General features: G+C 35.2%; 5 protein-coding genes across 9 annotated transcripts in view; 3 read left to right on the top strand and 2 right to left on the bottom strand.

Moving 5' to 3' along the window:
* The window catches only part of LOC135796370 (cuticle protein 19-like), a 23,818-nt gene extending 13,984 nt beyond the window's left edge, over window positions 1–9,834 (bottom strand). Inside the window, exon 1 of the mRNA XM_065308372.1 lies at window positions 9,597–9,834. The gene's annotated coding sequence lies outside the window, so the exon portion shown is untranslated. The remainder of the gene's footprint in view (window positions 1–9,596) is intronic.
* LOC135795600 (uncharacterized) lies at window positions 578–2,181 on the top strand. The gene is made up of 3 exons (XM_065307317.1): window positions 578–589; window positions 678–1,718; window positions 1,784–2,181. Exons 1-3 carry the CDS (start codon window positions 578–580, stop codon window positions 1,988–1,990), a joined length of 1,260 nt encoding a protein of 419 aa, XP_065163389.1. The 3' UTR covers window positions 1,991–2,181.
* Pex2 (peroxin 2) lies at window positions 4,251–5,338 on the bottom strand. Its single transcript, XM_065308369.1, has 2 exons — window positions 5,128–5,338; window positions 4,251–5,067 (listed from the first exon to the last, which is right to left on the bottom strand). Exons 1-2 carry the CDS (start codon window positions 5,233–5,235, stop codon window positions 4,354–4,356), a joined length of 822 nt encoding a protein of 273 aa, XP_065164441.1. The 5' UTR covers window positions 5,236–5,338; the 3' UTR covers window positions 4,251–4,353.
* On the top strand, window positions 5,576–8,096 carry LOC135796367 (BTB/POZ domain-containing protein 6). 2 transcript variants are annotated; one of them, XM_065308368.1, is made up of 7 exons: window positions 5,576–5,748; window positions 5,820–6,082; window positions 6,144–6,348; window positions 6,462–6,630; window positions 6,922–7,190; window positions 7,254–7,655; window positions 7,720–8,096. In XM_065308368.1, the coding sequence occupies exons 2-7, from the start codon at window positions 5,820–5,822 to the stop codon at window positions 7,942–7,944; spliced, it is 1,533 nt and encodes a 510-aa protein (XP_065164440.1). In that variant the 5' UTR covers window positions 5,576–5,748; the 3' UTR covers window positions 7,945–8,096. The 2 variants fall into 2 exon arrangements, with proteins under 2 accessions (XP_065164440.1, XP_065164439.1); XM_065308367.1 differs by having other exon boundaries at window positions 6,462–6,666.
* Window positions 8,480–16,572, top strand: part of NFAT (NFAT nuclear factor) — a 22,623-nt gene continuing 14,530 nt past the window's right edge. For 2 of the 4 annotated variants that reach the window (XM_065308363.1, XM_065308362.1), the window contains exons 1-2: window positions 8,480–8,730; window positions 8,870–9,006. In XM_065308363.1, the coding sequence (XP_065164435.1) occupies window positions 8,937–9,006 (70 nt within the window). In that variant the 5' untranslated portion in view covers window positions 8,480–8,730; window positions 8,870–8,936. The remainder of the gene's footprint in view (window positions 8,731–8,869; window positions 9,007–16,572) is intronic. The other 2 variants (XM_065308364.1, XM_065308366.1) reach the window with 2 other exon arrangements.

The following is a 16,572-nucleotide window of genomic DNA, read 5'->3' as shown; positions in this document are numbered from 1 at the left end:
AAGATTAAATGGATTTAAAACTGTTTTCTTTGAATTTAAGGAAAAAATAATTTCCGCCTACTTGGCCCGTAATTTTCGTCCTTGACAAACTTACAATGCCTGATTTTTGACTAGAACAATGTAAAAGTCCAAAAGATAGGTTATAGTATCATAACATAAAGCACGCATGCGCATACACAATCATACCCATGATCTGTCAAAAAATATTCACTTGTTATTGTTCACTTATTGAAACAAGTCTGTTCGTCAAATTAGTAATAACTTTTAATTTCTCCAACATCTCTTCGGCTCCTACATAGGTGTATGTCACCTTTCTCTAAGATAAAATATACGAAAAAATATGTATCGCGGCGATTCCATCCGGCCAGTTCAAGCCGTGGCCGGTATTCGGCGCGTGAAAGCGTCCGATGTTTGCGATAAACAAATTGGCCGAATGTAGTCGTTGTCCACTATCCGAACTGGACCAATTGGCCGGTATAAAAGCACTTGTGCTTCTTTTTAATGTTGCAGTACATAGAGTCGTTCGTAACGCGAACGACGTCGTTTAACCTCTTCGCGGACACACGCATAAGCAAGCATGAAGTTACTGGTACGTATGTGATTTAAAAAAGTGAAATAGTGATGCGGTGCAATAAGTGAGAATCTACAGCATAATTATTTTTAATGATCAATTCTAGGTGCTTTTTGGATTTTTCTCCAGCGCGCTCCTGGCGAGCGCCCTGGAAGATCCGGATTTAATCCGCCATGGCGGAGATGCTAAAGCTTTGGCTTTAGGCTTGCCGCCGTCGGGAGGATATCACTCGCACTCTCATTCGCACTACGCCCATTCGGCGCCGGTGTATCATGCGCCAGCTTATCATAGCTACCATTCCGCACCTGTAGTACACTCAGCCCCGGTTTACCACCAACAACAAGTTGCGGCCCCAGTGCTTAAACTTCACCACCATCCTCAAAGTTATGCCGTCACCAAAGGCTTAAGCGATTTTGGTGGACAACACTATGCGAAACTTGCGCATGTTGCTCATGTTGCCCCAGTGGCTAAAATTGCTACTCCAGTGACTTATGCCGCTGCAACTACTCATTCCGTCTCTTCCGGATATCACTATCCAGCTCCATCGAAACAACTTGCTCTTCCGGTAGCCGTCAAAGAACCTGACAACGGATATCTCCCATCTCTTCCTGGAACCTTTAAATCTTATTCTTCCGGAAATTCTTATGCTCATATCTCTGCTCCGGTTGTTTCTAAGTTGACTTATTCTGCCCCTGCCCCCGCCCCAGTTTACAACTATAAGGTTGCTGTACCAGCACCTGTTGTGAAATATACTCCAGCTCCTGCTCCAGTTGTCAAATACACTGCACCAGTTATTAATTATCATGCTCCCGCGCCAGTGGTCAAGTATGAAGCTCCAGTTATTAAGTACGCCGCTCCTGTAGTGAAATATGAAGCTCCTGTAGTTAAACAAGTATATCAAGCCCCGAGTTATCATCATGATGCCCATGCCAGCAGTCACAGTTATCAGCAATATGCTTCTCATATTTCCCACGTGGCTCCGGCCAAGATTGTTGCTCCGATTGCTCCGGTTCATCACCATGTTCCGGTATATCAACATCATGCTGCTCCGGTGCACCATGTTGCTCCCATCAAGGTTGCTGTCCACTCTGATGATCATCATCACACTCATCATTACGAACATGGCGAGGACCAGAGCAAATATTATGTAAATTAACCTACTTTTTTTAAATACAGGTCAGCATTATAGGTTATATTTTTTATGGATTTTAGGATGCTCATCCACGTTACGCCTTCGAATATGGCGTCGAGGATCATCACACTGGAGACATCAAGAATCAAAAGGAGGAGCGTGATGGCGACAATGTTACCGGTTCGTACTCTCTAGTGGAACCCGATGGCAATGTGCGTACTGTGCATTATCAGGCTGACTGGAAAACGGGCTTCCATGCTCAAGTGACCAACTCCAAGAAGCACTAATCATAGGACGAAAAAGCGCGCTTTCTTCTTAAAACCCGTAGTATTTAATTGATAACTCATAGTTACCAACACGTTATTTTTTCTACAAAGTTACCATTTTAACTATTTTTGTACGCAAATGTTTATTTTTTATTTATAGAAGTTACCCTAGTCTTAAGATAAAACAAAACGAAACATAAGAATACATGTCACCCGATCGTAAAATGTCATTAACCCATAAATGCATGTGATTTGCATATTTCATCGAGTTTTCGACAAATAAAGGCCATAAAATAGTTCTGTAGCTAATGAAATAATAAATCGAGACAAAATAGCAGGCAGGCGCAGTCAGTCAACCTTTTCAATATCCAAGCAAAAGTCCGGTGTGATTGCACAATTTTAAAAATAAAATGTACTCTCGCCGCCGATGTCGGGCGAAATTCGTAATTATTGCCTCGCGTTGCCCAGTGGAAGAGGCGATTCGGTAATTATACACGCTGCTAATCGCCGCGCGCCGAGCTAAATTGTTAATGACCACGAGGCGGCGAAACGATTTGAATAACGCGACACGCACTCATAAATGATCGGACGGTGGATAACATTTGATAAGTGAAAAAAAAAAAAACGATTACATTGATCTATATAAGTGAAAGTTGCGTTCGATCGGAGAGCATAGGTGGCCCCGACATGACAGATACACATGTGTACGGTGCGCGGATAATACGTAATAGATGATAGAAAGTGGTCTAGTTATTGATCTAGAAGTAACAAATATTAGAGTGTTTTTAAGCTGGTGCAAGAGTGAGATTGAATCGCCGAAAACCGACCAGAAGCAGATAAGAACTACTTAAGAAGTTTATTAATTATCACTACTATTGGATTGGAGAATTACCTGTTTACTTTTATAACAAAGCAGAAAAGTAATTTATCTATAGTAAAATAGTATTTTATTAATATTTTAATATTCTACTATATAAAAATAAGTCGGGTTTTCCTTCCTGACGCTATAAATCCAGAACTCACCAACCGATTTCCACGGTTTTGCATTCGTTGGAAAGGTCTCGGGCTCAGCAAGGTTTATAGTAAAGAAAATTGAGGAAAAATTTTAATAGAAAAGAAGTAGGAATGATTGCGCCAAATCAATCGATGCACGATGCATTCATCCAAGAATTAAAACGAGACCTGCAATACAATGTTGATACATTGCAGGATTTCGTTTGAAATAATGTGCCGTCGCTAAAAGAACAGCACTATACTATACTAAAAAGGACATGTTCATGTTTAAAAACCTTTTGATTACCAACCCTTTATAAGTGTCTCAAAATGAGTAGCAAATATGCCCTTCTTCTATAATTTTATAACTTGTGCGGAGATGGTATTTTACGACATGCGTATTAATCGCTTTTTAAAGCTTTTCAAAATGTCTAAAATAAATAATTTATAGGTAAAACATTTTGAATTGATAATAAATATTACAAATTGCTTTAGATTCTTAATTTTTGAAGAATTCTGTATAGGACAAGCATTTTTTTCTAATTCTGTCTCTTGGATAATATAATCACAAATGCAAAATACAAATTGAACCACGTAAGCAAGTTACGATTTTCTGTAAGAAATTCTTTAATAACCAGGGATGTGAAGCCCATCCCTAGCACTCCGAGTGCTGCACACGTATATAGTTTCCTATATACACCGTTTTTTCACTATATAAATAGGTTGGGGTAAGGAGTAGTAGCATTTCATAATTCTGTGCCTTTTCTGTTAGATGTTACCTTGACATGCGCGTATCTCCCTTGTTTTCGAGGCCGCACATTGTATTTTCAACTGAAAACTTCAAAAATTATTAATCATTGGCACTCTTGAACCGAAAGGCTAGGAATGTCGTGTCCAAGAATTTTGAAATTTTACCCAACCAAAACTATAAAAATGAAAAGATATATCATATTGACTATAATAAATAAAAGGGTAAAAATGCCAATTTTAAAATGGATTTTTACTAGGGTTAGCATCATGTGACACAATCCGAATGTATAGAGCGTGGTATAAAGCCTGATGCACCTTGATTATAACTCAGCTATTCAATCTAAAAAAAGAACAAACCTCCTGAAGAGAAGTATTGACAGTTATAAGATTGGTAAAATAATTGATGTTTTGCAGAGTCTCATCAACTATCATAGGTATTTGCATAAGAATCCTGTACTGCTCTACATGACTTATATGGCATTTTCAAGATGTCAACACAGTCATTGCATATAAAAACAAAATATCTTTTTAACAAGAATTAGAACAAAGAATGTTATTTATAAATTTATAAAAAGACATGTCAACAATATTACATACATGTTTAAAAACAACTGAAGACTAATAAAATAATGAATTTTAATTCAACCATGAACTCTTTGGCATATATCCCTTTTCCCAAAATATTCACATACTGGACACTCATATTTACTATCAGCCACTTGATTACCCCTCAAACAAGAATAACAGAACACATGACTGCATCCCATGTGACATGGTACAATTGGTGGTTCCTCACAATGTGCACAAACAGTCTCACTTGTAATTACTCTCTTTAGATGCCTTTCAACTTCAGGCTTCTTGTGTAGAGGATTAACATTTCTCACAATCCGTGATATTTTATGATAATTAATTAAAGGCAACAAATAAACTAAAATTTCAATGAAACCATTCCATATCAACTCCCTGGTCATGTACTTATCCTCATAGTGTCTGACTGCATTGTCTGTACTGTACACTTGTTCCAAACCAAGAAATCTCTCAATTAAATGAGGTTTGCTTCCATATTGTAAAAACATTGAAATGTTGCAGAATCTTAACATTTGCACAAACATATTTGCTTTGTGGAAGTAGTAATTAAAACCAGAATCAGGCTTTGATAGCTCCAACCTTTCTCTTAAATAATCAAAGCTGTGTGCAACTAAATACCACATCTTTTTGTAGTAAGTCATGTTGGAATATTTAATTGACAACATTTTCTGACCAAAGGTGCAATTGTGCTGCAGCACAGAATAGTGTAGAATACAGATGTGCAGTAACATGTTGATTTCTGGATCACATTTAGAAACAAATTCAGGCTGTAAATGATATATTGTTATTAGAAGGACCAAAGTACACAAGGGTTAAAAGATGATTACTGGCAGAAATTTGAAGAAATTGTTTAGATGTTGCTTGAAGATGTTGAATATTTCTTTGTCAAAGTAAACAGCGTTCATCTGCGTTACGCGAAGCAATTTGTTATTCATTTTGCTTGTATTTTAATTTATTTTTCAACAAAAAAAGTTTACTACAGAACCAAACAGTACGAATTTGTTTGAAATGTGAGGTTACGCACTTATAATGTCTCCTTGACATGTTACAAGACAGTAAAACAAAGTTTCAAAAAATTAGAGATTTCAGGATCATTTTAATGTAATTCTTTAAGTAAAGTTTAATGTTCAAAAATAAGTATAGATAAGAATTGCAAATTAATATTTAAATTAACTTTCATCTGATTGGCTGCAGGTTCTTGAACTCCGGCAACGATTGGCTGTTGGATTGCTGAATGTGCAACGTGTGGGTTCTTAGCGCAATATACTTGGCATCATCGCAAATTCCAAGTGCACTCAGTGCAAATGCCAAACGTCAAAATAAAGAGCCCAGAGTAAACTCGTAAAAGATTTGCATCTAATGAAAATGGTGAAATAAAGATAACCCAATAGCACTTGCTAGTTACAACATTTGTGTCACCTGCATTACTCATAAATCCTGCAATCAATGTAAGTTTCGTTTCAATATACAAATAATAACTATGGATGAAAAATAAACAGGATTTTATTTTATATTGTAGATGTCTGGGCCACCACCAGCAGATTGGCAGACATCATGTAAGAGCATAAAGAATAGAGGAGAGTATCTCCTCGAGTCAGGTCTATGGAGTGATTGCAAATTCATTGTTGGCATGGAGCCAAATCAGCAAGTGATTGAGTGTCACAAACTCTTTCTTGCAATGGCCAGTCCTGTGTTTCAGGCAATGTTTTATGGTGGAATGCCTGAGAAGAATCCCATCACAATCCTTGATGTACAACCAGAAGCATTTAAGGCATTACTTGAGTATGTTTATTTCAAAACAAAGGTTAAGCATTGTGCTACAATTTATTTAATTTATTTACAGATATATTTACACAGACAAAATAAATTTGACATCATTTGACCAGGCTTGTGAATTATGTTATGGTGCTAAGAAGTACATGCTTCCTCACTTGGTTGAAGAATGTACAAAATATTTATGGTCAGATCTGAAGCCAAAGAATGCATGCAGGGCATATGAATTTGCGAAACTTTTTGAAGAGCCTAAGTTAATGGACAAGTGTTTGCTGGTAATTTATGATATTTTTACTGAAGCAATTCATTATAAGTACAAAGCCTTAATATAAGGCACAATAAAATGTTGGGGCTTAAAGAGTTATATTGAGTTATACATAAATTTCAGATAATAAAAAATGAGACAGAGGAAGTGCTTAAAGATGCCAGTTTTGAGGATGTTGAGACTGGTACAATTCTGACAATGCTGGATCAAGAATATTTGACAATTAGTTCCGAGCTGGAATTGTTCCAGGCGCTGACACGGCTTGCCGCCAAGCAGAATAGCAATAGTTCAGGTGCGAATGCGAAAGTACCTCGGCTTGATGGTATAGGTAATATCGTGCTGTATTACTTACTACATACATATATACAAATATGCATATATAAAGTTTCAAAGTTTTTTTTTACTAAAAATTTACTTGGTTTAGTATTTTCTTGGTGTTTATGCAGCATATGTTTGTTTAGAGAGTTTTTTGTATGTTGAACAATCGTGGTGTTTTTATTGATTGATGATTGGGTTTATTTAATGCTATTATTGTATCATTTATTCTGCTGGAACAAGGAGTATAATTTATTGAGGGTTTTAGGTGCATTTGTGGGTGCTGGTGCCCCCAGTAACGAACCAACAAGCCCACCAGGTAGCAGTCGATCGCCAAGCATTCGCGACTGCTTGATGAAGATCCGCTTTTTGACGTTAACACCCCAGCAGTTTGCTGAAGGTCCTGCGGTCTCGAATCTACTCACACAGAGTGAAAAATTTGCAATATTGATGAATATTTCATCGCCGTCAACGGACGTTGGGATGCCTCCAGGCTTCTCAAAATCGGTCGCACAACGAAGATTTCTAGATGATGAGGTACACTACAATATAGGCAACCAACGAATATCTATATGTACTTTTGTTTATATTTTTTTAAAGGATATGGAGCGTGATAGGTATGGTACGAATTATCTACGAGGTGCTTCATCATCTACAAACAACGTTGAGTCGATGGAATTCCCACAAAAACACTACTGTATTCGCAAACTGCTCCGTCAGACAGAATTGATGAACTCCAGCGTACTGGATTGCACACTGACGTTTCAATGCGATCGTAATGTCTGTGTGTACGGTATTCAGGTACCCGCACAAATTAAACTCGAAGATGATTCAGGGACAGATGATCCCTATCCATACACGAATTACACCGAGTTATTGTACGCTCATCTGTTGGACTCGGACGGCGCGAGACTCACATATACGCACTTCACCAGCCGCGTAGGCTACTACTCTCTGATGGATATTAGTTTCAATCGACCTATATTTATTCAAAAAAATAAGGTATGGCAAATTATGATAATATTAATGCTGTTCAGCATGGCTTTCATAAATGCTTTGGTTTCAGACGTACAAAATAGGTGTAGTTCTGAATAAAACTGGTTGGTATCCGATGGGAACATATCCGCCACATACGGCCGTCAATGGAGTGGTATTCACATTTGGGCCACAGCATCTCATTCATCAGGCACATCATATTGCCGACTCGAGGGATGGTCTCGTTCGGTCCATCATGTTCTCGTGCAATTCAGCTGACAACAACGGGTCGTTTAAGGACAACATGGCCATGTAGAAATTTTTGTGTTTGGTGCTCGTCAAGAGGTTCTATTTATTTCGTTTTTGTTGTGAGTCGACCATCGGCATTTTTTACTTAGAAAGCGTTTTTTATTTGTTACATTGTGTATATATAGTTTGAAGATGTATGTGTAATATAAGACTACTAACAACGTTGGTTTTTATTGAATTAACGTAATTATTTATGTTTATTTCCATTTAAAACAAATATTGTGTTGTGTTACTCATTTTATTATTTGTGACTGGGAGACAGTTGAAAATGCAAACTAGCCGAAACATGTCATAACTAATTAAATAAGTAACATATTTGTAAAAATGGAAATAAACTAACTACTTTATTGAAATTGCAGTAGAAATTATGTGGTCTATTTACAGATTCGTGGCATTTATACACCGCGATGTAAGACGCAATTGCAGCAGTTCATGGCGACTATGTATACTGTTGCCATAGCAATCCAAATAGTTAAAAATTAGGTTAGGCAAAGAGAGCAGAGCCATTTTTAAATCTCGTGCTTCTTCGTACGTCAGTTGTCAGTTTCACTCTATCTCTGTTTAATCAATGCGGCTGTTGTATCCCCACTCTAGTGCATTCACTGACCTCGTGGTTGCGACGTTGCCAAGTGGATTTGTTTATGTTTACGCCGTGCTCACCTTACAATTTACCACCTCGACGAAACAAGTGAAGAATTAACCAAAAACGGCATAAACAATAGTCCATAAAAGTGCTAGCGCATACAAGTGTCCGTGATTATCGTTTCTCGATTAACCACACGAATTGTACTAGGTCAGTGTGCGTTTGCATTAATCACCGCCAACGGTGGGCAATGATCAGCTGAAAATCGCGGACACAACATGGCGATTTGCGTCTGACTCTGGTCTGATTACACTGGTCATCGTTTTGTAATTCGTGTTTTCCTTTTCAGCGCCAAGTGCAACACTTAAACATCGCAAACAGTGCAATCGTGATAAATTGTTGTCAAGATCATCAATATGCCGAAGCGACCACCTAAAGGAAGCAAGAAAGCGTCGAGCAAGCCTAGCAAAACAAACAAGAGCAATGGTAAGTGATTAGTGATACAGGTATTATGACATTACTAACCTGCGCCAGATTTACACTATGAATATCCAAGTCAAATTGCAATTAGTCGCGTTTGAGCTTTTGCTGCTAATTGTAACGACCTTGAACAATAACAGCGCATCGATATTGCAAATACATACCATGCACTTGAATAATAAAATAAGGTAACACTTGCTATCAAGCTGCATAAAATTGTGTAGAGATCAATGCAAACCAGACATGTTTGCAGAAGGCACTTTATTGAGGACTACCTTTTGAAAAACAAGGTTGTTTTTACGTTGTATTCACATGAGTTATGTTGTGTAACTTGAAGCAGGTATGTGGTGATGAAATGTGAAGCATTTATCACTGGGTAATGAGGGTTGAAGTGTATACAGATACAGATAATGCAATGCATTGTAATCAAATGTTAAACCAATCATGCAGTAAGCAATATGAACTCATTTATTGCAAGTTTATCAGTGTTTACACTACTATTTAGTAAGACAAGACTACAACTTAATATTTGTCTAACAATTATTGATAACGTGCCAAAAATGTTAATTAAGTATTGAATAATGCCAAATATCTACCAGGTGCAGTTGTTTTGTGATCCAGTTTGTGATATGGGGGACACGTTTATTTTAAAATTACCGCTGTTTTTTATCATAATTTATGCAATCTATTTTAAACAAACGCATTTTCTACATTTGTTGATATATAGCACTGACAGGGTACACACCCCAACTAAATTTTAGCACGAATTGATGGATAAGTCTAGCTAAATTCGTGATTTTACGCGACCGTTATCGTTCTGATGTCGAGAGGAAAATTTTCCTATAGAAAGTGGGGAGTTCTTATTTGATCCATACAGTGCCATCTGCCGGGAGAGACTAATACTATAATGGACTAAAACAAACGACAATCGCAAATTCAAACATTTCATTTCATTATTCAGATTATTTCGAGTTTTGTAAAAACAAACTCACTAAAACGTAATGAAATAGTAAACAAGTACCTCCTATTACAACTATAATCATGTTGTAGCGTTTTTAAAACTTGAAATATTTATTTATTACAATTTTAACTACAAAGTTACACAATTTTATTTTCTTCGCAGAATACGTATTCCAATGTTAATATAATACTTATTTAAATTTTACGTGATAGAATTACAATATTATTTTAGAACACAAATAAAATTGTAATTCTATCACTTAAAATTTAAATAAATATTAAAGTTATTCCAGTTACTCTTAAACTATTTCTAATCCCAACTCAGCTTTGCTTAAAGTAGTTTAATCTAAATAATGTGATGATACTTTTCAGTATAATATATGTAATTTATTTACAAATGGCGTACATGTCCAAGTTAGTGTTAACTGGATGTTAATCACTCTAATGGGACTCTCATTGTTTACGGAGTACATACTCGACACTTCTACATAATTGTTCAACAACTAAGCACGATCATGATGCATGATTGCGCCGCGGTGGATTTATATCAGATTTTAAAGCATTATCGTTCAATTGGGTAATTTTGGATCGAGTATTAATAATTAAGAGATTATACTCATGTCGTTAACATTTATTGAGTGTTGATCGCGTTTGTTTCGTCTTCATTTACATACAAAGTAGTGCATTTTGGCAGCAAAAAACTGTTGTTATATTCTGTTGTTATTCACTTTTACTAAGGATTTTATAATTAAGATTGGTGACAAATTTGTTTCTGATTTTATTGAAGAAATTCAAATTCTCGAAAATAAAATCCGAGTCACCTTGTCGTTTGCTCGTGGGTCGATTAATTTGATTCTTTAATTGCTCATATTTTTTTGTTAATTTTACTGCTGATTCGTATTTTGTTGCTTATAGTTTACATTTAATGAATGCGTTGGAGTTTCGTGCGGTCTGATTGTTCGCTTTTACACACAAAATTCAGTTGCTTGTCAACAAAGTCTCGAATTTATCAATATATTTATTTATCACTTCTGATCCATTTCTGCAGAATTACAATATTTCGTTGGTACTTACTTCAAATGAAAAAATCTGTTGGTACGTACCTATATAGTATTAAATAAAATTATTAACTCAAGATTTTTGCGCCGTTTTTATCGATCAACAGATTGAAGGTAGCAGAGAGGAAGGTTTATATCTATTTATGATATATGCATATTACAGTACAGAAAACAACTAAGAATTTCAATGATTTGTATTGTTTATTCAATCAATTACATTACATATGCTGCGCGTTTACTATAGTTTAAAATTGCTCTGTTCAGAGTATCATCAAAATTTGTATCTTAGAGGATATCAGGTATTTCATATACGAGAGCAGAGATACCATGTAGGGATTATTGCCGGTATAATACAATTACTAATTACACTTATCTACTTATAATTTAATGCATCCCTTAATCTAAGCTGCACTGCGAAATCAAATAAAGTTTGATTATCGGGAGTTAAATCCTGAAAACTTTGATAAGATTCCAATGTTCTTTAATTTTACTAGTGTAATTGGTAGTTATTGTGAGTTCTAATCACAATTTACGGTTCAATCTAATGTCGCCGAGATCCTGTGGTCGAAGTTTCCAATATTCTTTTCTTTACTGCGCGTTAATGATGTTTTATGGTGCGACGTTTATTGTAATTAACTAAGCGTTAACCATCTTAACACGCCGCAAATTTGAGATGTTACATAATATAAAAGGATTTCAGCATTTTTCAGTCGCATATCGCGAGATGAGCTCAAAATCCAGACCGCTGTGAGTGGATTTGTCGATGGATGATAATTACCACGAATTAACACCAATAGCGCCAAGAAGGATGTGTAATATACAGAGTAAACAAATTTACAAAGCAGAAATATATATTTTTTCATAAAAATATAGTTTCAATTTATAATAAGTTGACTAACTGAATATTAAAGAAGAAATAGTTTTTAGTCTAAATTTCTAAAATTTGTGCCATTCTAGTAATGCAAGTATTCTCTTTTCACGAACCCATTGTATAAAGTATGCATGCACATAGGTTAAATATGTTTGTGTTATAATTTTGCGTTGTTATGAAATTGAATTATCTGCGCGCTAATGAACGCGAAGTAATCAAACTCAACCAACTAGCGAATAAAACGTACAAATTCATGGCATGACTAGCAAAATCATGACTTGTAGATAAACCAACTTCGTCCTTGTAGTTTCGATTCTTTTATGCAGTTTTTACTGATAAATGCTCTACGCCGGCGCTAAAGACTAATTGCACATATAATTGTCGCTCGAGCGCGCAATAATTACAGAAGCGCTCGATGTAATATCGATGCAGTTATCGGCCGCTATTTGTTTGGATTTCGGTTGACTTTGTGTATTAACGCACAATGGCTCGCTTAAATGTTGTTCAAACATTCGTAGCGCGCACGCATCGCGGTCACGCACGCCGCACGTGAACCTCTCTCATTATGAAATAAATCTAGTGAGCACATCCCGCACGTTTCGCTGGCCAGTGACCAATCATCACCGTGATTTCGGTTTCAATTTGTTTCTTGGCTTGCTGGGAAGATTGAGCAGATTCCTACATCGAACCAGTTTGAGAGACAGAAATTAAATGTCTGGTAATTATGAACATTATTTTATTGCATAGGATTACTAATTTAATTGAAAAAGTGTTGGGGTGATTTCTTTATGTTCAATTCACGTTTCTTGTTTGCGTTATTTCTGTTTTTAAAAAAATACAGGATGTTCGAGCAATTTTTGTGATAGGCAAGACCTTACTTATTTTTATGTTGTAGTCTACGGTTTAGTCTTTTTTGTGAATCTTTTTTTACGCTGTAATAATATCTTTTTTATTATGATTTATTATTTTATTTCAAATTTTATGAGTTGCTACGATTGCTATTCCAAAACTTTATGCAGAATAGCGCACACGGCGTGCTCTTTTATCAAGCAAATTATTGAAGATGCTTTTCTAGCGTGTGCCGTACTCTGCGCTATGATTACCCGCGGATTTTTTAATTGATTGATATTAATTTTAAATTAAAAAAAAAACTTGGCAACTTTTAGAATGCTGTTACATTTTGAACAGTGGAACATATGGCACTGTTTCTTATTAAGATGCTTATAAAATTTATTCCCTTAGAACTACATACAATAAGATTTTTCTTAACGTGATTATTGAAATATGAGCTTGCCAAGTAACCCACCGAGTTAATTTATACAGGAACCAAACATTTGTATCTCTGAAGTAACGTTAACATAAAATTAAAAATTTACATAAATTACAACAATAATTTGTTGCTTAGGTTGTTTCCACGGTGAATTTCCACTGGACCCAATAGAAGGAATAGTTTAACAATTAATACCCAAATTATAGGGTGGAACGATTTGGATAATGTAGCCTCTCAAATGACACGCTTTCACAGTGTGCATGTTTCATGCCGATAACGCATGATACGCAACGAGAGCGATATATTTTCGAGTTCTGTTGATAACAACAACGTAATACTTGTTTATATCTTGATTGATAGTAAGTTCGATTAGTTTGAGTTTATCTTTATCTATAAGTGATCGCTTGATAACTGACGTGTCAACGAATTGTCGAGAATTAAACAAACCAATTATCTTTTGAGAGTATTATACTATTATGAAAACGTTCGAGATTTATACAATGAGCCATTTATGTTTCATTCATTTTTTTCGGCATAGATATTACTTGATAAGATTTTATACATGCAGCTGATCGTCGACGTAATTAATTAATAAATTGATTGTGAATACTATCTGAAACTATCATGTTATCGGGTTCTGCGGACCAAGATTTGTTATGGCGATTATTTATTAATTATTGTAAACTTCATTAATCTTTGTTAGGGATTAGTTTTTCCAAAGTATGGGGAAAGCCGTATCCTTGTCTATGTTGATGGTTAGTAGCTAAGTTGCTGTTTGCTAGGTGCGCTTAGTATTTAGGAAGTTTGAAGTCGTCCCTCGCCACATAACGAATTTTTAAGTCTTACCCACATGATCTTGATTGATTTTATAAATTGTGTAAGGAAAATAGGATTTTATGAAATAGAATACATAGGATTCGAGTACCTACATGACGTAATGGAGAGGTATTGTTTTTTTAAATTAAAAATAGAGGGAATTTAAATTAACATACCTACATCAAACGAGTATATTAATTGCTACACTTGATCAATTCATCTATTTTTTTGTTAATCCTACTTGAATTCGTTAAGTATATACTTTTGCGCAATAACATAATATTTACGCAGTTAGGTGTAGAATTTAATTTAGAATCCAATTTAAGCATGAATCACGATCTTAGAACAAATGGATTTAGAGTAAATCATTAATAACTACAACAATGGAAGTATTATTTTTGCATCCTGATAATGCACGTCGATTATAGTTCGATTGTGATGCCTGTGCGTTTGATCCTAAATATTGAATACAATTATGTACAGATTTTATTGATAACAATGTCTTCTGAAGTGTTTTGAATCGAGTTGTAAATATTTTGCAAAATGTGTACAGAAAATCAATTTATATATTTATTTGTTTATAACTTATTATAGAATACTACATTCGGTAAAATCATTACGTAATTGGTTATAAAGTTTCAATTAGAAATGACTTCTGAATGAATTGCAATCGTAGAGCAAATAGTTTGCGAATATTGAATTAAATTATTAACCATATGTAACCAGCGATCTGTCCCGCATTGCAGCTATAATATAATATGATTGAGTTTGTTAAATAACACTTCAACATTTACATGTCGATTAAATATTATGAGCGCGGCAATAATTTATTTTTGCTAAATGTTTATATTACGATGCAATATTTGAAGCCGTATTTGTAGCAGCGCGTAAACATTCATAACGATGTTTTTATTAACGCTGGTTGAAAAGCGAAGTTTCTGATTGTCAATAACAATAATTAATGAGAATTAGGTTCAGGACGCGTAATTTTCCTAGATTTCACGATTTGCTGAAATAACTCGCCAGACGCGGGTGCACATGATGGTTCGCCAGCGGTCGTGTTGTTTAAGTTTTATGCTGTTTACACGAATTATAAACGCGAATTACGCATGTTGACGCCGTTTATCAGTCCGCGAAGGTCGTCGCGGGACCGATCCTGATAATTTGCGATCTTATCGTTGTCGCAAGCGAAAACTACTCATGGACACACACGCGCTCACACATTTATTGCCAGCAATCTCAATGCATAGAATTATGTATGAAATGTTTTCAAGGGTGGGAAATACGACCGGCATGCTTTTGCTGCTTTGTAAACAAAATAGTTTTAGAGTGATAAAAATGATAAAAATTGATTATAAGTAGTAGTATTAATTAGATGACTTATGCCCGACTTCTAGATATCGCCCGTGTGTGTATTGCATAGTTTGTTGATGCTGTTCGGTGTTTAGGGTTTGGAACGAGATTGAACCGGTTTTCTAACTGTCGCTGAAACTTTATTCCTTGCCATATGTGGAAGTCGCGCGACGTCATACGGAAATACCGTTTTTTATACGCGTCCGGATTTTCGTGCATTAATATTCGGTGTAAATTACTTTGATGTCAACGTGCTCTCGCTCGATTTTATTCGTTTTTTATTTATCGCTGAAAGTAACGAAATCCCAGCGTGCAATATTAATTGATTTTTCGTGTAAACACAATATGTTTGTAATTTTTGAATATTTCCAAGAATTAACTCGTGTTTAATTTATTAAAGTAGGTAACTAGTGTTTATAGGAATGTATACGCACATACTGTGGGTGTTTATATCGATATTTGTCTAGTAACTAGTTGATTCTGGGATGTTTTTCTGTTACTTGTAAGGTGATTACTGATAATTCAAATATTTGGTACATGGTCGTATAATTGTCTTGCGTAAACGCGTACTGGGTAACTGAAACGAAACCGTTTTAAAATACTAAACGAATTGTTTGCAGCATGAACAGTGGAAATCACTTGATTAGACTTAGACTTAATGGTGATGATGCGCTGTAATTGGTCAATTTTAGGGCAGTTTGGATAGTTTCCAGTGGAGATCATTTTTACCAAATGTTTTGTTTCAAACATTAAAAATGATGCATTTGCTTATTAAATTGTAGTTTATAATTTTATGAAAGACTAGTAATTACTAAATATTTAATTCAATTTTATTTATAGGATACAGATTTTAAGTCCTCTTCAAAGTAGTTAGTAGTCTGGAAGGTAAATGCAAAAAAAGAGAATTAACCAGATCTTGGCCGATTTTTAAATATAATTTTTAAAATTTTACAAAATTTACTAAAGTATGGCCTTCCAATAGTTTTAGTTTTTTTGTTTTATTACCTAATTAAAGAGGCGCCTCCAAAATTCTAGGCAAACTAGGTGCCAAATAAAAATGATTCAACAACAACATTGATTACTTGAATACTTGAAAGAAGAAAAACTTAATTTGGTTGATATTTATACATCAAGGGGGATATCAGTTGCTTTAAACGTTTTGTGATACACACAATGTTAGAATTATCAGCATTGTCCGTATATCCAGTGTTCTAGCTGCGATTATACCCGACGCTAGAATAATT

This window comes from Atheta coriaria, unplaced genomic scaffold, assembly GCF_025399875.1.
Source record: "Atheta coriaria isolate IRGN ID8LTWV9N9 unplaced genomic scaffold, Caltech_Dcor_3.1 hic_scaffold_7_pilon, whole genome shotgun sequence".
Taxonomy (NCBI): Eukaryota; Metazoa; Arthropoda; class Insecta; order Coleoptera; family Staphylinidae; genus Dalotia; species Dalotia coriaria.
The sequence above is the reverse complement of the archived record's forward strand: the minus strand, read 5'-3'. Positions and strand labels throughout refer to the sequence as shown.

What these genes read in the sequence shown, in the direction of transcription:
- LOC135795600 (XM_065307317.1), top strand. An exon ending in AGGACCAGAGCAAATATTAT is followed by an intron (nt 1,719 to 1,783) that starts GTAAATTAACCT and finishes TATGGATTTTAG; the next exon opens with GATGCTCATCCACGTTACGC.
- Pex2 (XM_065308369.1), bottom strand. Translation starts at nt 5,235, where the DNA reads ATGAATAACAAATTGCTTCGCGTAACGCAGATGAACGCTGTTTACTTT. An exon ending in ATTTCTTCAAATTTCTGCCA is followed by an intron (nt 5,068 to 5,127) that starts GTAATCATCTTT and finishes TATCATTTACAG; the next exon opens with CCTGAATTTGTTTCTAAATG.
- LOC135796367 (XM_065308367.1), top strand. Translation starts at nt 5,820, where the DNA reads ATGTCTGGGCCACCACCAGCAGATTGGCAGACATCATGTAAGAGCATA. An exon ending in TAATGGACAAGTGTTTGCTG is followed by an intron (nt 6,349 to 6,461) that starts GTAATTTATGAT and finishes CATAAATTTCAG; the next exon opens with ATAATAAAAAATGAGACAGA. An exon ending in TATTTATTCAAAAAAATAAG is followed by an intron (nt 7,656 to 7,719) that starts GTATGGCAAATT and finishes CTTTGGTTTCAG; the next exon opens with ACGTACAAAATAGGTGTAGT.